Below are 22190 nucleotides of genomic sequence, written 5' to 3' on the forward strand. Positions count from 1 at the left end.
ATGTCCAGCAATTCTCCAAGAGCAACAGCAAGCTGTTTCATGTGCCTGGCTTCTCACGTTAGTCTCACCATAACCCAGGACATTGCAAAAGGCCCAGGGAGATGTATCCTCTTCTCTTCACTGTAGACAGCCCCTACCAGCCTGGGCTTTGGGTTGTGTAGGGTGGAGACTGGGAGTAAGGGATCAGCAAAGGGAGTTAATTGGTGAGGTGGGGTCTGCTTGGTCATGATGATGGGGATGTGGGGCATGCAAGCATCACATTCATTTCTGCAGGTGACAAACACAGGCATAAACCTGACTTGATCCCTCTCTTGCTCAAAATCTTCAAACTACACCATCTGGTTGGGGCTAAATTGTGTTCCCCTGAAAATTCATATGTGAAAGTTCTAAACCCCTGGGGACCTCAGAATGAGACCATATTTGGAGATAAGGCCTTTGAAGTGGTGATTATGTTAAAATGAGGCCCCCTAATTAGGGTAGGCTCTAATCCGGTCTGACTGGTGTTCCTCCTATAAGAAGAGGAAATTTGGATACACGAGAGACATTAACGGTGCCCATGCTAGAAGGAAAGACCATGTGAGACACAGGGAGAAGGAGGCCTCAGAAGAAACCAACCCTGCTGACATCTCGATCTTGGACATCCATCCAGCCTCTGGAATGATGAGAAAGTGAATTTCTGCTGTTGAAGAATTTTGTTATGGCAAACTAACACACTGAGACCTGAGACTTCTATCCACCTCGCCAGCCTCAAGTCTCCACATGGCCCCTCTTCTGTCATCTGTAGCCTGGGGAAATTCTACTCCATTGCTTAGGCTCACCTTCCTCTCAACTTTGCACTGCCTGAGTTAAAATCCTAGCTTTGCCACCTACTAGCTATGTGTTCTTGGCCAAATTACTTAACTTCCCAGAGCCTCACTTTCCTCATCTATAAAATGGCAGGAATTGTTAGTGAGGGTGACAAGAGGTGGTTGGGACTGTTCTCTGCTCTGATATATGTTCCTCTTCCTCCTCCTTCTCTGCCTCCCAGCTCAGATGTCAGCTCCACCAGGAAGCCTTCCTTGATTTCTCCAGGTCTGGGTTACGCTCTCTTCAAGCATTCTAAAGCATCCCATCTTTATAGCATATCTCTTTGCCCCTACATTCCCAGTTCTCACTCTATTGTAGCTACCTGCTTACTTGTCTCTAGTCCAGGAGCCCACAAGCTACGGAATCTTGTCCACTGCAGGTTACTGCTGGGCACAGAGTAGGCTCAGTATGTTACTGGCTTCTGAATCGAAGGTGGTGGTAGGGAACTGGATCAAATCTGACATTTTCTGGAGATGATAACTTCGGCAAAATTCTCATTTGCAGAACCACTGAGATAATGAAGAGTAGTGATAACAGCAAAATAATAATAGTAAATTTTTCCCACAGAACATTTACACTGTGACAGCAGACTCTGTGTTAAGTGTTCTACATGTTGACTAAGGTCATCCCTGTGAGGAAAGTACTATTGGTTTTCCCACTTTGCAGATAAGAAAACTGAGGCCCTGTAACTTGTCCAAAATCTTAAAAAGCCAGCAAATAAGCAGAGCTTGAATCTTAGCCCAGGCAGCCTGGTTTCTGAATCTGTGCTTTATCTCTGGTATTAATGTTGTTTCTTATTACCAGGGAGAGCCCTCCTTTTCACTAGAATAGAGTTTCATCCAATGGGTCTGGGCTCTATTTATAAAAAGTGCCTCACAAACACCTGTACAAGATATTTACAGATAGCAGCTTTATTCATAATTGCCAAAATGTGGAAATAACCAAGATGTCCTTTAGTAGGTGGAGGGATAAATAATCTGTGGTACATACACCCAGAACAATAGAGTATTCAGTGCTAAAAAGAAATGAGCTATGAAGCCATGAAAAGACATGGAGGAACTTTAAATGCACATCGCTAAGTGAAAGAAGCCAATCTAAAAAGGCTACATAGTTTGCGATTCCACTGTATGCATTCTTGAAAAGACAAAACTATAGAGATGGTAAAAAGGTCAGTGGTTGCTAAGGGTCATGTGGGGAGGGAGGGATGAACAGGTGGAGCACAGAGGGCTTTAGGGCAGTGAGAATATTCTGGATGCACTACGATGGTGAATATATGTCATTATACATCTGTCCAAAGAGAACACACAACTCCAAGTGAGGCCCTCATGTAAACTATGGACTTTAATGATGTTGTCAACATAGGTTTATTGGTCGTAACAACCGCACCGTTTGGTGGGGGTTGCTGAATCATGAGGGAGACTGAGCACAGATGGGGCAGGGGTTGTAATGGGAATCTCTGTATCTTCTACACACTTTTGCTCTGAGCCGAAGAATGCTCTAAAAAAATAATAGTCTTAATGAAAAAAAAAGTGCCTCGAACCTGTTCATCTAATGTATGGTAAAATAAACCAGGGCCGGGGGGAAGAAAGAAAAAAAGTATCCAGAAACATGCTCAGTAGAAATCAGTATTTTCTCATAATGATTGTATGTCAGATCATAGCACAGTATTTTGGATTTTACTGAATTAAAAGAGTGGACGTTTATTTTCTTAAGGATGTGGCATGATAGACGAAAACACTGAACAGGGGTGTGTGTGCAAAGCCTGCTTCTAAAATCATCACTTGAGGTGAGCACACCTGAGTAGCTCACTCTATTGAAACTGCCATACCAGCCTGCATAATAGTGGGCGAAAACATACCGGAGAAGAAAACGTTTCGTGCTTTTACTAAGAGAAATCAGAAAATGCCTACAAAGCCATTTCAGGCACACCATGCCTACTGCCAAGGACAGCCTTGGACAGGTTGCAGGCACTGCTCCTGTTGCTTATGGAGGGCTGTGAGGGCAGCCCATCATCTCAGAGAGGGGAGGAGGAGCTGTTTCTCATTTCTAGAGACCATCCCCCTCACCTTTTTACAGATAAAGATGAAATCTCCCTTGACATGACTGAATTGATCTCCATATGGTCAATTCAGAAAATTCAGCCAGTTTGGGGATCAGTTACCTTGGATAAAAGGGATTGACCAGGCTCTGATTTATATTGGCTAATGTGACAACTCAGGATTTGAGAACTGATCGGGCATGCTCTGCCCTGATGCCTTTGGGTAGACTAATTACAAAAACGTCCTTCCCTGCATCCACCCACTTTGCAATGTGACTTTTCATTTTCCCCATCAAGAGGGAGAATCTTTTCTCCATTCCTTATATCTGGAATGGCTTGATGCCTGGGCCAATAGAATGTGGTGGAAGTGTCTTTGTGTCCATTCTGAGCCTACACCTCAAGAGACTTTGGTGCTCAGGCTCCTGTTCTTGGACCCCTTCCCAACTGCCCTGGTTAGCCTGTTGCATGATGAGAAACATGTGGCCCAGTTACTCTTGTCACCCGAGCAACCAGCCAACCAACAGACCTGTGAGTGAGGCCATCATAGATGGCCAGCCTTGCACTCACCCATCATCTGGGCACACACACATGCACAAACCCAGCCCGGATTAGCCAAGCCAATCCAGACCAGCACAACCACTCAGCTGACCTGTAGACTTGTGAGCAACAAAAAAAAATGGTTATTGTTTGAAGCAACTCCATTGTGAGGTATTCAGTAATACAGCAATAAATTACTGATACAGTCACCAAATGCAGCAAGAACCTTTTAACAGCCAAGAAGAAAGGGCAGCATTAGCAAACTATAGCCAGTGGGAGCTACCATCTATTTGCAAATAAAACTTTATTGGAATACTGCCATATCCATTTGTTGCAGCTTTTATGCTGCAATGGCAAAGTTAAGTTTGTTGGAAGACAGACCATCTGGCCTGCAAAGTCAAAATATTTGCTGGCTGTCCCTTTAGGAAAAAGTTTTTTTGACCCTTGGTCTAGGGTATAATAGATACCAACAATAATCACTGTGATCATCATCATCATCATCATCGTCATCATCATCCTGGCCTACCTAACAAACCTGTGTAAAGATCTGATTTAGGAGTGAGGAGTTCAGAATTCCTGTTGTAAGAATTTTGGCAGGTTCTGCCCCTCTCTGGGCTTCAGTTTCCTTATCTGGGATTGAAGGAAGATAAGAAAAATCTCCAATTACTTCCAAGGCTGATTTAAACCTCAATTTGTTCAGACCAAATGAATTGAGGGGTGGGGCCCAGGAATACACATTTTCCAGGCATCATCCCCACCTCCATCCCTGGAGGATTCATATACAAGTGAAAGCTTAAGAACCGCTGATCTACACAGTTTGGTTTCAAAAGGTTTGTCCACGGAGAGACAGGCAGAAGTGCAAGTGTTTCCAAGGGACATGTTGAGAAATTGCAAAGCCTATTTTTGCAAGGAGATGTTTTAAGAACATCAAGTTTAAGTTGTCAGTCTGAATGCCCCTGAACAAATAAGTCTATCAAAAATCCAATCGTAATATCAATCAAAGGGGAGTAGGAGGAAAGTAGGGAGTGGGCTAATCAAAAACTGGCATATTAAGGAGGGATATTGATGAGGATGATGATTATGATGATGATGATGATGCATTGTTTTACTCTTCCAAGTACATGAAATGTGGCTCTTCAAATATATCATGAGCTCCTCAAAGGCAAGGCTTTGGGATATACTTTCTGTGTAGTGTGTGGGGATGAGCGTTTGGGCTGTGCAATCAGATAGACTTGGCTTAAAACCCTCAGCAACATGCAACATGCTGAGCTCTGTGACCTTGGGTGAGGGAGCACACCTCTCTGATTGCTGCTTTCTCATCTGCAGATAGGGGATAATATACCTATACAGTAGGGCTGCTGAGAGAACTGAATGAGATATGCCTATAGAGCAGTCAGTAATGCCATTATTACTCTGTACACCATAGGGACCTAATAAATATTTGACACTCATTAGGCAGAGAAATCGACAATCCATTGCACCATTTTCATTGTCCTAAAGCAGTGAGTCTTAACATGGGAGGTGAAGAGGGTGGGCATGATTTTGCCCCCAGGGGCCCTTTGTCAATGTCTGGAAACATTTTTGGTTGTCACAGCTGGGGATGGGGGTGCTACTGGCATCTAGGGTGGAGGGATGCTTCCAAATCCCTTAAAATACACAGGACAGTCCTTCACAACAAAAAACTATTCATCCCCAAATATCAGTAATGTCAAGGTTGAGAAACCCTGCCCTAAAGTCAAAAGCCTCTATCTTCATGTCTGAAATCTTCTAGTTGAAAAGTGCTAACTAGCAAAAAAGAAAACACTGGGTTTGGAATTCTTTGGAAGAGACACAAGGGAAACCAGATGCCAAAGTTTGAGGAAACCAGAGTGTTCTTTGGAGAGTTGATTAGCCCCTATTACACCATGCAATGAGTTCATGCCTTGGGTCAGGAGACAACAGGTGCTTCTCTGGGAAATAGCTCGAGTTTTGGGGGAAAACATGTCCCCTGAGCCCAGGCTGAGACATTGTCGCACATGCTCCGCGAAGGCTGCAGACGGATTTTATCAGGCTTTGCAAACTATTTGACATTAGAGTATCTGGCTTGGTAAGGAACAGAATGACTCAGTCCCAGCTGATTTGCCACTTAGCTCTAAAGCACCATGTCTGCTTTCTGTTATTTTTGCACGTCAAATAGCGTTGCCAGCTCTAGGCTCTGTGTCCCTTTCAGGAGGACAAAGGAGCAGCTCAACATTTCCCAATGCATTGTTAGCTCCTTGAGGCATTTCACCTTGGTTTCGATGGATAAGCTAGCAAGCAGACGAGCCAGAGGAGGGAGTACTTACACGCGAGCCTCAGGTAGCGAGGGTGAGAGGATGCAGCTGTGCACGGGGATGAATGGGCGGAGTACATTTCCAGTGCCCATCTTCTTTACCTTCTCATCATCATCGTATGTGCTGGAGAAGAAGCAGAAAGAGAGAAACAGAGTGAGCAAGGAGCAGCAGTTTTAAACACCTCTTCTCTTGCCAGAGTTTATTTGGCAGATATGATTGGGCACCTACTATGTACCAGGCAATAATTCTGGCTCAAGAGATGAGGCTTCTAGATGCAGCCAGTGAACGGTTCATATAAAAACCCTTGCTCTCGTGGACCTCATATTCTAGTGAAGGACAAAGAAAATCAACAAGATGAACAGGGAAGTGGCATGGTATGTTAATGTATATTAGGGGTGGGGTATGTTTTCTGAAAGGGCCAGGCAAATATTTATGACTTTGTCGGACATGCAGTCTGTGTCGCCATTGACATATGGAAACAATACGTAAATAGCAGTGTTCCAATAAAATTATTTGTAGGGGCACCTAGGTTGAGCAGCTGCCTTTGGCTCAGGTCGTGATCCCAGAGCCCTGGGATCAAGTCTCACATCAGGCTCCCTCCCTTCTCCCTCTGCCTATGTCTCTGCCTCTATATGTGTCTCTCCTGAAAAAAATGGATAAAATATTTTTTAAAACCCTCTTATTTATAAAACCGGCCTAGGGGCTGGATGTGGCCCCTGGGCTAGAGTGCTAACCTCCCCTTCCCTGCTATAGTAAGTAGTGAGACATGCTCTGGGGAAGTAAAAATCAGGGAGAGTGTGTGGAAGGGCTGGGAAGGCTGGGAGTTGCAATTTTAAATAGGGTGATGAGGGGAGGTGTCACTGAGAAGGTGACATTTGATAAAAAATCTGCAGTACATAAGGAAGTGAGTCATTCAGATATCTTTGGGCAGTGCATTCTGGATAGAGGGAACAGCAGGTACAAATGTCCTGAGGTGGGCCTGTGTTTCAAAGATAGCAGGTAGTGAGGGGGAGAGGGTAGAGAGAGAACAGGGGCCTTGCAGACCACTGTGGGGATTTGGGCCTTTTCTCTAAATGAGAGTAAAGGATTTTGAGCTGAGAGAAGATGTGTCTGACTTGTATTCAGAAAGGATCCTCTGGCTGCTGTTTTGAAAATGATCATGATGAGGGTGGAGGGCAAGGACAGAGACAAGGAGACCAGTTAAGGGTATTGCAATAATCCTAGCTTGAGAGAGGAAGATGGCTCCAGCCTGGCCATGGGGTCCTGGCCATGGGACAATGAGAAGTGGAAATGAAGGCATGAGACACAGCCAAAGAACTGCCTGGAGTTTGTGGCTCCTATTTCTGGTCCTTTCCTTAAAGAGGTTCCATCCAATTCTACTGACTGCTGTCTAATTGGTTGGTCACATCAGCCATGAAATATGGGGATCTCAAACTTTAGTAGAAGCGGGCACAGGTGTGCCCCCAAAGATGAGCCAAAACTAGTCATAACCTCCATGGACACCAGGCAGGCTGCCATGGGAAACCAGAGCCCAGTGCTCTGCCCTGTAGAGACACCATCTGGGCAAGGGGAAGAGGAGGCTTGCTTAGAGAAGAGAGACATAACCCAGATAGGTACTTCATCCTTGAAACCACTGGATGTTTACCTAAATAAGACTGTTTCAAAATGAAACAGAACAAGTTACATTGAATACCATATTAATTTTTTTTCTCCACCATCATGGAGTAAGTCATTTCAGTTATAGAAAATAGTTTTTTTTTTCTTTCTAGCATACCTGAGTCATAGGGTATATATTCTTTTGCCCATGACTGTATCTAGCCCATAGACACATTTTTAAAAAGATTTTATTTACTTATTTATATATTTATATATATTTGTAAATATATTTATTTATTACTCATGAGAGACAAAGAAAGAGAGGCAGAGACATAGGCAGAGGGAGAAGTAGGTTCCCTGCTTCATTAGGGAGGCCAATGTGGGATCACGACCTGAGCCAAAGGCAGATGCTTAACCACTGAGCCACCCTGGTGCCCCATGTAGACACATTTTAATAAGTCTACCATGTGTGTAATTGGATCAATTGTCTGTATTTTAAATTTTGGAGATTTAACATAAAAATGGAAAAGTTTTGGCTCTGCAAACTTGAAAGCTGTCTGGGCCCGTGTTCTGGCTACAAGAGTCAGGCGGGGACCAAGAGCAAGGTCACTGCCTGCTTTATATGTGGTGTGGGCTTCTCAGTGGGTTGCCCAAGACTCATGCACCCCTGGCTTCTCCCTCCTCATTAGCCTTATTACTTCATGCTTCATATGCATTCCCTTAGGACTTTTTTAGTTTCTGAGCCTCAGTCTAAGTACCTTCATTGATTGAATCATTGACGGGTTCCCTGGTTCATTCATGTCTACCTGGATTTATTGAACATCTCTGTGCTGGAGGCTGCGGACATAGCCATGAATGAGACAGACCCAGCCTTTCCCTTCTGATAGAGTCTAGGGGCAGAAATGGGTGTAACCAAACACACAGTTGTGATAAGGCTGAGTGGAAGAGTGTAGGATTCTTTGAAAGCATAAAATAGGGAGTTTGGCAGAAAGGGAGCCAGAGAATACTTCTTGGAGGAAGTTGTGGCAATTCAGAACCACATGCCCCAAGTTCTTTGACTCTCTTCCCAGGGAGAGATGGCCAAATGCACCTTTCCCCTGGAATTTTGGTTTTGTGAGTGACTGAGCTAATAGAACATGTCAAAAGAAATTGGTGTGATGCCCCTTTCTGGGCCCAGGCTCCAGGAACTGGCAGCTTTTTCTTCTCATGTCTTGGGATGCTCACTGTTAGCATCCAGCCATAGCTATGCTGTGATGAAGCTGGCAGCTTATGAAGAAGCTCATAGGGAGAAGAATCATGGCTGCTGGGACTCAGCTTTGGCTGACCTCACAAGCTGACAGCCAACTTCAAGTTTCCACCCACGTGGATTCACCTTGTTGGAAATGGACCCTTCGAGCTGCCCCAGTAGTAGTGCTAGAGACAGTCCTTCCTTACTTGCCTGGCTCAAGCTGCAGATTTGTTAGTGAAATAAATGTTTGTTGTCTTGAGTTCTTAAGTTTTGGAGTGGGGATGCCTGGGTGGCTCAGTGGTTGGACGTCTGCATGATCCTGGAGTCCCAGGATCGAGTTCCACATTGGGCTTCCTATACGGAGCCTGCTTTTCCCTCCATCTATGTTTCTGCTTCTCTATCTCTATCTGTGTCTCTCATGAATAAATAAATAAAATCTTAAAAAAAAGTTTTGGAGTGATTGTTCACAGCAACAGTAACTGGAATAAACATTGAGCTAAAATCTGAAAATTGAACAGGAATTAAGTAGGTAAATGGGATGGGGAAGAGCCTTCCAGTGGGGGTGGAAGTGCAAAAGTAGGGGAGGGTGTGTGGCTGGGGCAGAGGGAAAAAGAGAGGACTAACTCATCCAGAGTCTTGTGACCCCTGCTCAGGCTTTGGTCTTTATCCTGTGTGGAATGGCAGCCTTGGAGGGTTTTAAGCTGAAAGCAATTTATTTTTAAGATTTTATTTATTCATGAGAAACAGAGAGAGCTAGAGACATAGGCAGAGGGAGAAGGAGGCTCCTTGCAGGGAGCCTGATGCAGGACTCAATCTCAGGACCCCGTTTTCACAACCCAAGCAAAGGCAGACGCTCAACCACTGAGCTACCCAGGCGCCCCAAGCTGAAAGCAGTTCTTATGTCTTGAAAAGATCACTCTGGTTTCATGTAGGGAATGAGGTGGAAGCAGGAAGAGGAGGTGGAGTGGGGATGCACATTAGGAATTTACCTTCCTGAGAATTCAAGGACAATTCTGGGGTCACAGAGTTAACTAAAAAATAGGACCAGAATCTAGGTCTGCTGATTTCCATTTCCACGAGCTCTTTATTCAACCCCTAGAGCTGAAGAAGCCACAAGCAAATACATGGGCTTGCCCAGTTTTACTGGCTCAACCCTGTCCCCTGGAGGTTTAGATTACATAGACATTAACCCAACTGTTTCAGTCCTTAATCTCTGGTTTTCTGTCCTCTCTCAACTAGGGTAACAAGACAAATTCTACCCCTTGTTTTTTTCACCTTTTCAGCTAAATCTGCAATGAAAAAACGAGGTCACTGGGCACAGTGGGAAGACTGCTAGCACACAGAAATCTTTCGGGACATGCTTGATTTTCTTTTTCCTTTGCCTACTTTGTCAGACTTAAAACTTTTGTCTGAATTTATTCTATGGCCTTGGATACAGCAGGGGGTGGGGGCGGGAGGGTGGAATAATCCCTCTTGCTTTTATAATGCACAAGATCAAATACCTTGTTAAAAAAAAAGTATTTTAAATGAACACTTGTCTTTTTGATACTCCTATGATTGGAATTATATTTATAGCACACGGCTCTTAGATGAGAGATGTCTTCTAGCCTGCCTGGAAATGAAGATTTTTAGCCATAAATCTGAGGATTTTAGGTAATTGAGGCCTAGAGAGATCAAATTCACCTTATTGCATATAATAGCTAATAGTTACTGAGGGCTTCTGGTGTCTCCTATGCCAGGCTTTGCTCTAAGCATTGTTTCATTTGATCCTCATAACAAACCTGGGAGTTTGGTACCATTCATATGGGTGAAGGAGGCTCAGAGAGGTACAGTGATTTGCCCAAAGTTAAACAGTTATGTATGAGGGAAGTCAGGACATGGAAACCAAGTCCTGTGCTCTTAACCACTACTCTGTGCTGATATGGAGAATCTCCCATTGGTATTTTGTAATCCCTGCTTCCCCACTTGCATTTGGTGGCTACACAGCAGTAATGGCCTCCACTTTTATTTTAATAGACTTGTGCAGCTCATAGAATCCACCGGATAAGACACAAGGAGACCAATGTCTCCAAGAAGAATGGTCTCATGTATATTTAAACTTATTAAATTTTACATAAACCATGTCTCACACACTGAAACATGGATGGGAGAAGAGAGACTTGTGTTCTATGACCATGGATTAAAACCATACCCAAACATGGGAGACGTGGCAACAGAACTATTTAAAAAGTTGCAGGAGAGTTTTTAACAGATGCCTCCGACCCTTCCCCAGCATCTGTTCATGCGCCCATTAATCTGAGTGCAACCCCTGCAAAAAAGAGCCCTGAGTTCATTCCTTCTCTTTATGTCAGGGAAAGCCTACCAGCTGGCTGGTGTCACTAGGAGTACCAGGCTTTAAGTACCATCAGGCTCAGAGAAGGCAGGTTTTGCACTAAGCTCTTGGACCACTCATGGAGAGGGTAAGAACTGCCTTACTCATTGAGTGGCCTTCTCTTGATCATGTGCCTCTATCCCATGAGCAGACTACATTGGTGGCACATTGAGTGGCTGGATGTAGGTGGCTCAGGTCATGTCTTGCCAGCTTTCTTTTTACTCTGAAAATAATGATTCCAAAAGATGACACCATGAATGCCTTCCTCTTTCAACTCTGCCCTTCCTACCCAGAAATGCTGGCCATAGGAATTTCTGCTGGGCTGATACTGACATGTCTAATCACATCTCTTTCTATTTGGCATTAAAGATCCCACTCAAAAGTCACACTTCTGGGGATTCTATGCAGACTCTCTTTCTGCCCCCTAACCTTGAGGGGATGGGCATTAGTAATGAACATTTCTAATAACAGAAACAGTATCTACTGCCCCTGGCTTCTGGCATAGAGCTCCTGAAACCCTTGATATCTCCTAAGTGGTAATAGCACTAGGAACATCTTTTGTTCTAATATTTGGTCTTAGACTCTGGTTCTTGACACAGAACTCCTAAATCCTTTGGAATTTCCTACATGGTAGAAATGTCTTTTGCTCTAAGGAGTAGCCCTTGGGTGGGCTCCTGGATAGCTTCATGATGGGTGCTGGTCACCAGAAAGACCACAGCATCTTTAGAAACCTGGAGCTTTTCAGCTCCACTCACCATCCTGCAGAAAAGGGGAGAGGAGCTGATGATTGAGTTAATCATAGATCATACCTATGTGGCAAAGCCACCATAAAAATCCCAAACATATGGGATTCCAAGAGCTCCTGGCTTGGTGAATACATCAACGTAACAGGAAGGTGGCACTCCCCAGCTCCATGCGGACAGAATCTCTTGACCTCTCCCTCTTTAGCTCTTTATCTGGCCATTCATCTGTATCCTCTATTATAAAATTAACTAGTAAATGTAAGTTAGTGTTTCTCTGGGTTCTGTGAACCACTCTAGAAAACGATTAAACCCAAGGAGTGGGGTGGGGAACCCTGATTCATAGCCAGTCAGTCAGAAGTACAGGTGACAACCTGGGACTTGTGGTTGGCATCTGATGTGGGGGGTAGTCTTCGGGACTGAGCCCTTAACCTGTGGGATCTGACGCTAGCTTAATGACGCTATCATAATGAGGGGGTGCCTGATGGCATAGCTGGTTAAGTGTCTGACTCTTGGATGTCAGGATCCTGGGATCAAGCCCCATGTCAGGCTCTGTACTCAGCATGGAGTCTGCTTGAGATTCTCTCTCCCTCTCCCTGTGCCCCTCCTGCTCTCTCTCCATAAAATAAATAAATAAATCTTTCTTTTAAGTATCTTTGATACTTCTCTAAGTTAACACTGTGAAGAACAGAATTTAGGACATACTGTGGAGGAAAGGTAGAATCTGCTGTGGGTTCCTTTCCTCTTTAGCTGACATCCTGGCAATTTGAGTCCTTGAAGCCCTAGCAGAATGGCTCTCAACCTTGGCTCCATGTTGGAATCATCATGGGAACTTTAAAACGTACGCTTTAAAATGTACTATGTCCAGGCAACACCCCCAGAGAGTCTCATGTAATTGGTCTGGGAAGCACCCTGGACATGGGTATTTTGTGTTATCTAGTCATATCCATGGGATAAGGTGAGCTTTGGATCCTCCTATTCCACCATCTACCCCTGGGCATTTTAAAAACTTCCCGGGTGATTCTAAGGTGTAGCCAGGATTGAGACCACCGCTCCAATAGGACAATGGTTACAAGGGCAGACCATTTCCATCGTTTCTTTCCTGTCCACCTGCCTCAGTACCTCCTTTCCATTCTGGATTTGTGCCTCATTCAAGTCTAAGTGTCCTAGGAATCTGTCCATGCAGAATGACACAGTTTAGGAATTTTGTGTCACTCGGATTGGGACTCAGGGATGATTTCTAATTTATGATCTTAGTCACAAAGGAATTATGTGAGCATTTCTAAACTTTATTCCTAATCTCTAAAAAGGGGGTGGGTAATAACACTATCTATCTAAGGAATGTTTTAAAATTTAGATGAAAAGATGTGCATAAAGCATATAGCAGACACTCATTATAATTATTGTGGTTGTTACCTATTGCTATGGTTATGTAAATGGACATTTCATAATGGACTGGTCTGTAGGCGGCGTTCATTCTGCAGGCCCTTCCGCAGACTGTCAGGCATTGCATCTGCCCCATCTACTTACTTTAAAAGAAGTTCACCATAATGGATTTCTGACATCCTTTTGGCTGGCTGGAATTTATGTCTTTCTTCCTCCTCGAGTTTCTGAAGTTGCTGTTGCTTCTTTTTCAAGGCACTCTCCTCTCGCAGCATGTCAAAGTATCCACGGCCTGCCTTCACTGACTGAATCAACATGCTGGAAGTAGGGGGTTGGGGGAGAGGGAGGGAGAGAACAACAAAGTTGAGCTGACCATTAGGACAGGGCCATGCTATCCTGGGATTGATAATCTTTGAAGGGCATCCTCATACCCAAGAACCTTCTTGCCTTTGGAACTCCAGAGTCAGGTGGACCTGACCTTGATGGACTTGACCTCTCTGGTTTTAGTTCCTTCCTTGCTCTGTTATCCAACAGATATTTATTCAGCATCTACTATGTGCCAGGCTCTCTGTTAGGTGCTATGAAATGAACATAATAATCCACACCCCACAGGAGGAGACACCTTTATGCATGGAAAGGGGCTCATCCATGATAATCAGCAGCAGATCAGTACTGTATGGCCCAGTACCATATGGCTCCTGGCCAAGGCTGCCTTCTCTCAGATTTGCCTAAATGCTCCTATTTGCTTCATATGCTTCACAATGGCTGCGGAAGTGGAGTCAATAAAGTGTATAAGTGCTTGCTGTGTCAAGTAACATAAGTTGAGACTTTGTGATTCTTTTCTTGCTGACTCAACCACTGTTTCCTAATCAGACATCTTGATATTGGCTTGCTGCCGAGACATTCTGTGCCTGAGGGTCTACACACCTCCCCCACTTTGCCGTCTGTCACCTCAGGGTTGGAATTTGGCAGCACTCTGGTGGAGAAGGGGTAAACACATCTCTCTGTCCACCTGTCTGACTGAGAAGTTGTCAGGCGCCGTGTGGAACCACCACCACGTTTCCCCAGGCATGAATGTTGGTTCTGAGATCCACTTTCATTCCCAAAATTCCTCTTGAGCAACCGGTATGTTCTGGGGACTGTGCTGACACTTGGAGATACAGTGATGAACAGGATGCTGTTCTAAGAGTCAGTGATGATACAGAATGATGAGGGTGAGAAGGACTCTGAGCTTTGTAGGTGGAGGCACCTAATTCAGACTAGTGGGTGGATGGAGATATCTTCCTCAATGAAGTGAGACCTCTTCTTTTTTCTGAGTAGCTTCTTTCTGTCTCCTTCTCTTTCTCTTGTGCTTAGTTTTGGATGGGAATATTCTCAGCAAACTTTCATGCTTAGATTCTGATGTGATTAATTAATCCTTGTTCATTTTCTAGGAAGAATTAAGGTATTACTGAGGGCATTGTCATTTCAGCAGTGGATTCTTGTAATGTCTACTGGTAAAATGCTGGGAGGTAGGAAGTGGAGCTTTTCCAGGATTTTTCAAATTGCATTACACAATGATAACTTTTCATTCATTTATTTCTATAGTAGGCTTTGCCTGAGAACCCGCTAGTCCAGGTACTTATGAGGAGACCAAAGTTACACAAAGCAGTAAAACAACAAATCTGCCCCCAGAAAGTTCATAGTATCATAGAGGAAGCACACCCACAAACATACACTCTGAACACAATGTACAAAGAGCTACAGGGACCTAGAGAAATCTAAGAAGGCTTGCTGGATGAGGTGACATTTGGGGGGTAAGTAGGAATTTACCGGTAGGAAAACATGGGAAATGGATGGAATAGCAGTTATAAATGCAGAGAGGTGTATTATGGACTAAATGTTTGTGTCCCCTTAAAGTTTATGTGTTGAAACACTACCCCAAGGTGATGGTATCAGAAAGTAAGTTTTGGGGAAGGTAAGTAGGATTAGATTATAAGGTTATAGATTATTAGCTATTAAGGTTGGAGTCCTCATGAATGGGATTAGTACCCTTGTAAGAGTCATGGGAAAGCTTCCTTCTCTCTGCTGCCCACCGTGTGAGGATACAAGATGCCAGCAGTCTACAACCTGGGAGAGGGTTCTCCTCAGAACCTGACCATGCTGGCACCTTCATCTAGACTTCCAGTCTCCAGAACTGTGGGAAATAAACTTCTATTGTTTGCAAGCCGCGTGGTCTACCGTACTTCATGATAGCAGTTGGAACTGACTAGGACAGGTGAGTCTGAAGATGGCCCATTTAGGAAACTACAAGTAACTTTAAAAAGCTGGAGCACAGAAGGAATGTAGGAGAATGGCCAGAGCTAAAGCTAGCAACACTAGCAGGGAACAGGTGGTGCAGGGCTTTGGGGTCTGGATTGAAGCAAGCCATGATCTGGGAGTTGCTAGAATTAGAACTTCTAGAAATACTTCAGGAATCTAAAAAACATTTGAGTTTTCATGAACAATATTTTTTAGCTAATAACAATACAAAACCACAAAACATCCTGTCATCCTGTCATACACCAGATCAATTCATTTTGTACAAGCTTTTCTTGCCATTTATATGGCATTGACCAATTCTGTAATGCATGTTTTTTCACATTTTAACATGTTTGAGATGATGCCACCCAGATGGCAGTTGTTTTGTGTTTATTATCATCTATACACTCAAACTTGGTTGTAGTTCCAGACAGCCAGACCACACAAAAGCCTCCCCTGATGTTTTAGATCACAAAACCAATGGATCATGATCTGGGGTCTGAAACACAGTTGTTTTGTTTTGTTTTGTTTTGTTTTTGACATATTCTTATAAAATCAAGACAGGGCCAGTATCAAAATTTGTAGACTGGGGGTCAGCAGCTAGGAAGAAAATCTTGGTGAAAATAGCAAAGCATCCTTTTAAGAAATCTTGCATCCAGCATTGTTGACTCTAATGGAAATGTGATTCAGAAGAGCTGGACATTAAGTATGAAGAATTTTGAAGAACATCTTAAGCAATGTGTTTCTCTTATATTTTTCCTTTTATGCAAACAGTGATATGTAAGAAATTAAGAGTGACGAAAAGCTTTAAAAATCATGACAATATTTTTATGAAAAAAATTCTAAGGGATGGAATAGCATTGTTTTAACTTAATTGGCAGTGTTTTAATCTTATTTTGTTTTAAGTGATGTGTCTTCGCTTCAATGGCAGCTTAGACCAAATATGGTATTTGAGTTTCTTATCAATATGTCATGGCCAGGTCACCAGTGATCTTTTTCTAAACTGCTTCTCAGCTCATGTCAGCTTTTCTGAATGTCTACACTGTATGTCACACGTTCAACCCAGACAACCAGTTGTAGGGAAAGATTCATCATTTTCTGCTCAGTTCATATTTTGGTCATGGCAAAATAATCTGTTTCCTCTCAGACAAAATTGTGCAGAAATAAATGAATGTGTAACCTAGGGTAACTCAGTGAAACCATATTACAGATAACTTTGGCCCTTAATTGTCAGTTCTAGAAGCTTTTGCCTGGCTTTTATTTTTAGGTTTAGGAATGCGAGTGGTTGATATGATGTGGAACTGGTGTTTGAAACAACAATGTGCTTCTATTTTGCTTTCAAGTTTCTGAATTCACTAATCAAAAGAGTGTCCTGAGGTTACAAGATAACCTGATAAAAAAGAAAATAGTTACCATTGGCAACCCCTTAATTTCACAAACCCCTTAATTTTCACAAATGTGCTAATGTCTGTAGCACAAACAAAGCAATTGCAGAACCAACCTGGGGCCCGAGGCTGATGTGACAGCAACCTTTGTTGTGTTAGAGACCCCTTGCTCAAAATTTGGTTCAGAGGTTGAAACTGACACCACAGATGCACTAAAAATGTGTGAAGCAACTTAATACTCACATAATGAGGTTTTCTGGGCAGAGCAGGGAAGTCTCCCAAGCAGGTCTGAAATCAGCCTGCAAGAGCAGGGAGGGGTGACTGGTTTCGAGTTTTATCATGGTCAGGGAGTGGGGCTGGGGTAAGCAGTCTCTTGTCTGTGGCTTGAGCTTCCCTCCAGCACCAAAAGCAGCAGCAGTTGGACTTTCTTGTTAACTTGCCCAGGTGTGGGCAGAAGGGGAGGAGGCAGTGGGGGAAGCTTGAAAGCTGTCATCTGTCACACATCAAAAATAGAGTCAGATTCTTTATTACATTGATTCATGACCATCTTGATATTTGTCTGTTTGCCTGAATAGCTGCATCATTACCAACCATTCCACAAAAATTTATTGAATGCTTACTGTGTGACAGGCACTATTCTAGGGGCTAAGATACAGCAGCAAACAAAACAGTCACAAAATTCCTGCTCTCATATAAGTTTAGAGGGAGACAAACAAAAACAAAGAAGTAAACTGTAGAACCTAAAGTAGGGATGTGGGGAGAGTAGGACTGCCAGGGGAGGGGGTATGTGTGCAGTTTTAAACAGATGATCAACTTTGTTTTTTTTTTTAATTTTTTTTTATTTACTTACGATAGTCATACAGAGAGAGAGAGGCAGAGACACAGGCAGAGGGAGAAGCAGGCTCCATGCACCGGGAGCCCGACGTGGGATCCGATCCCGGGTCTCCAGGATCACGCCCTGGGCCAAAGGCAGGCGCCAAACCGCTGCGCCACCCAGGGATCCCAGATGATCAACTTTGGATAAAGAAGATGTGATATATATATACACTGGAATACTATTCAGCCATCAAAAAAGGAAAACTTGCCATTTGCAATAATATGAATGGAACCAGAGGGTATTATGCTAAGCAAAATAAGTCAATCAGAGAAAGGCAATTATCATATAATTTCCGTCATATGTGAAATTTAAGAAGCAAAAGAGAGAAGCATAGAGGAAGGGAGGAAAAAAACAAAACAAGAAGAGATCAGAGAGGGAGACAAACCAAAAGAGACTCTTAACTATAGGAAACAGTGCTCGCTTTGGCAGCACATATATTAACTATAGAAAACAAACTGAGGGTTGTTGGAGGGGTGGGACGGTGGGAAGATGGGGTGGGAAGATGGATGGTGGGCATGAAGGAGGGCATGTGATATAATGAACACTGGTGTTATATACAACTGATGAATCACTGAACTCTACTTCTGAAACTAATAATATACCATATGTTAATTGAATATAAACTAAATTAAATTTAAAAAATAAATATATGATCAACAAAAGTTCTTGCTGAGAAGGTGTCATAGGGGAAGAGTGTTTCAAGTAAAGGGAACAGCATATGCAAAGGTCCTGGGCAAGTATAATTTTAGATTAAGAAAGTTTACTTTTCATTGAATAAAATGTAATATTGTACATTTGTGCTACTAATATATTGGATTTGCTACTAATATATTGTATTTAGATATTGGTATTTTATTTACTTGTGGTAGAAAGGTCTTGCTCTAAAAAAAAAGAAGAAAGGAAAGAAAGGAGAAAGGAAGAAAGGAAAGAAGGAAGAACAGAAAGAAGGGGAAAATGAAGGAGGGAAGGAAGGAGGGAAGTGCTGTGCTCCAGACTTGAAAATGTAGGGAAATACCAGGGGACACTCCTGGTCCGGGGACCTGCTGCTTCCACACAAACTTGCTCCAGGGTGCTACTCCAAGAGGCAGTAGATTTTACCATTTTAATTAAGAAGCTCATTGCTAATAACTCGATCTAATATCCTCTTGTGCAGCACCCCAGTATCCGAGTTGTAGAGGCCCCTCTCTGCTGTTGGATGTCAGTAAGACTTAATGCTTCCAGCATGCTCTTGCGACGCAATAAACCATGCAGATAAGAGGCCTTTGTAGGGAACTAGACAATTATGTGATTTCATATCTGTGGTCAAACTTAGCCCTGCCCTCCACTGTTTCTGGGCCCCACCCTCCTAACCCCCTCACTTCTGGATACATGGGTTAACTTATTTATCCTCACAATAAATATTTAGGTGCTGCCATTATCAGTAGGTCTGAAACCAGATTAGGTTCAACTGTGGAGTCCAGCTGTTCAGAGTGCTGGCTTATAAAATGTCAGACTATTTCCATTGCAAAGTCTCACCTGCCTACCCTGGAAATCCCTTTCATTGACTTTAAAGATTCTATGGGCCATTGGGTCCTTGGCTCACTTGAGTGAGTTGTCATTGACTGGCAGGTGTCAGAACTCTCCTATAGCTGTGAAACCTCCCTTGGTGTCATTCAGATTCTCTTAGGAAGTGGAAGGATGTCAAGTGAAAGGCGTCTGTCCCAGGACAGTTTGGTGGGCTTTGGGCTCAGATTTTAGTCAGAGAGTGGGGGCAGGCATGGAGAAGACTCATCATGTGGGACAATTGTGCACGACAATGGGAGGGGTCCCACGGTCATGGAACAGGCATGGCCAGTTTGGTGGGCTTTGGGCTCAGATTTTAGTGTCTGAATTCAAAGCCTCTGTCTTCCCGTGAAGAACCTGTAACCAACTAGATCCTGAAAGGTGTGTATTATGGATTGAATTTTGTCCCCTCCCCCTCTACAATTCATAGGTTGAAGCCTTAACTTTTAGTATCTCAGAATGTGACTTTATTTTTAAATAAGGTCATTGCTGATGCAATTAGTTAAGATGAGGTCATGCTGGGGTCAGGTGGTCGGTCCCTCATCCAATATGACTGGTGTCCTTATAAAAAAGAGGAAATTTGTGTCCCAGGCATGCACACAGGGAGAATCCTATATAAGCAAGAAGGCAGAGGTGGGGTGATGCTTCCACAGGCCAAGATGACCTGCAAATCATGAGAAGCTAGAGGGAGGCATGGAAAGAGTCTCCCTCACAGGCCCCCGAAGGAACCAACCCCCTCCAACACACTGATCTAACCTTAAGAAGTGTGAGACAGTATATTTCTGTTGCTGAGCCACCTGGTTTGTAGTGCTTTGTTACCACAGCCCTAGCCAACTATTGCAGTGTGATTGGTGTGATACTATTACAGTGGAACACCATAACTGTTTTTATTGCCTTTGACTGTGATGGTGAACATCATCCTTATTGAACTAATTTAGAAAGAAAAAGTGACAGGCTGATGGTCCATGCCACAGCCAATAGAAAGGGCTTGAATATTATGTGGCACACCTTAGGTTGGACACCTGTGATATTTTGGATTCTGTGTTAGGCACATAGTCTGAGTTGAGTTTTGTTTGAGGCACTGACATTATGAAGGTGAACACATCCTCAAAGAACTCATAGTCTTTACTTTTGCATCTTAGTTATCCATCTTTTTATAGAAATTAAGAGGTTGGTGAGAGATTTATTTCACTTATTTATGCTCTTATTCCAAAAAGTATCAGGGGCAAAAAATTTTTAAAAACTGACAAAGGCAGGCAAAACAGGAAGGCAAAAATCAGGTCAGACGGATATCAAAACCTGCATCACATGACCTAGTGTATTAATTTGGCCCCGAGCTTCCCCGTGTCTAAAGCAAAGAGGGGAAACACAGTCCCTCATGTGATTCCTAATGGTCATAAAATTTTTAAAAAACTGTTCAGGAGATGTCTACTTATTCTTGATGATAGGAAGAGATTTATCAAGATGCCTGGGTGGCTCAGTGGTTGAGCATCTGCCTTCAGCTCAGGGTGTGATCCCAGGAGCTGGGATCAAGTCCTGCATCAGGCTCCTTGTGGGGAGCCTGCTTCTTTCTCTGCCTATGTCTCTGCCTCTCTCTTTCTCTGTCTCTCATGAATAAACAAATAGAATCTTAAAAAAAAAAAAAAACAGAAGAGATTTATCTTACGGATCTGTACAGGGAGGGCACTGTGTAAAGCCAGGTCTGTAACAAAACCCCAAATACTGCTAGTGATGAATGCCTCTGTAACTTACAGAAAGGGATAGGGGAACCCAGTTTGGGGAATCTAGCAACCAAGTGTTCTGTTGAAATTACCACCCCTTTTCAACCAAAGCAGCCAGACTCCCAGCTGCTAGATCTTCTGGAAAGACCTGGGTGAAAGATGAGCAGAGTTGGTGGGGAGGGTCTGGGCCCTCATGTCAGACACACCAGTCTATTCTGGGAACCTCAGGCTACAAGATGTTCATTCAGTGAGCTGTGAAGTGCTCCCACAGTACCGTGGAGACCCATTTAAAAATACTTAATATTTTAGCAAATTCTCATTTAATTCCCTTGTATGTTCCCTACATTTTCTCCATCATTATTGCTGATTACCAGGCTATTTGTGTGAAGGGAGCTATTTGCAGGGAAGAGCGGTTTTCGCCTTTAAATCCACTCACCCGGGGCCTCCTGTTCACTGCTTTCCACGCTGTAAAACTCCCCTGGCTAACATCGCAAGAGGAACGATGGGGAGTAAAATAATTAACTGCATCAGGCAAGCAGAGGAAGAAGCTGATTATAAAATGGAAAGTTTCATCTACCCAGTGCAACTTACTCTTAAACCAGTGCATGGGGGTGGGCTTTTATTTTTAAGGGACATATGTTCTCTGTACGGGAGTCTGCATGTGATCCCATGAATGGAGATTGCTCACTTTGGCAACAGGAGTATTCTCAGCAGGGCTTAGCTGAGACAGACCAAAGGCATAGAAATAGGGAAGCACAGGTTTTTCTCCCAAGTACCTTCAGACTTGAGGAGCAGTAAATACATGGTGAGGCTTGCAGGGCACAGCCTCTGCATGGGACCTTTATTTTGTCTCTTAGTCAGGTTTTAAACCTCTCTGAACTACCTGGGCACCTGGTGGCTCAGTTGGTTAAGTGTCTGCCTTCGGCTCAGGTCATAATCTCAGAGTCCTGGGATAGAGCCCTTCATTAGGTTCTCTGCTCAGTGGGGAGCCTCCTTCTCCCTCTCCAGTCCTTCCTCCTCCTTGCACTCTCTCTCTCTCTCTCTCTCAAATAAATAAAATTAAAAAAAAAAAACCCACCCCATCTCTCTGAACTACATACAGCGGCTTTGTCTTCGAACTGGAAAAATCTCAGCTTTTGCCTCAAAGGGCCTTTGGGAGGATAGATGAGATGGTGGACACAAAGACCTAGGACTCAATAATTGGGAACCAAAATCGTTATTGCCAACTCACTAACAGTCCCGGGAGGTTGGTGTGATTTATAGGGAAGAAAACAGGGAAAGGGGTAAGTAAATGATGAGGATCTGAAACAACTGGAAAGTGGCAAGGCAGTAAT

At 43.5% G+C, this 22190-nt stretch overlaps 1 protein-coding gene across 1 annotated transcript in view; it reads right to left on the bottom strand.

Annotated features, from left to right (window-relative positions):
* Positions 1 to 22190, bottom strand: part of CCDC60 (coiled-coil domain containing 60) — a 150581-nt gene that overhangs the window by 36246 nt on the left and 92145 nt on the right. The window contains exons 5-6 of the mRNA XM_055323275.1: positions 13199 to 13369; positions 5746 to 5856 (exon numbers count right to left, since the gene is read on the bottom strand). Coding sequence (XP_055179250.1) covers positions 5746 to 5856; positions 13199 to 13369 — 282 coding nt within the window. The remainder of the gene's footprint in view (positions 1 to 5745; positions 5857 to 13198; positions 13370 to 22190) is intronic.

This window comes from Nyctereutes procyonoides, unplaced genomic scaffold, assembly GCF_905146905.1.
Source record: "Nyctereutes procyonoides isolate TBG_1078 unplaced genomic scaffold, NYPRO_anot_genome, whole genome shotgun sequence".
Taxonomy (NCBI): domain Eukaryota; kingdom Metazoa; phylum Chordata; class Mammalia; order Carnivora; family Canidae; genus Nyctereutes; species Nyctereutes procyonoides.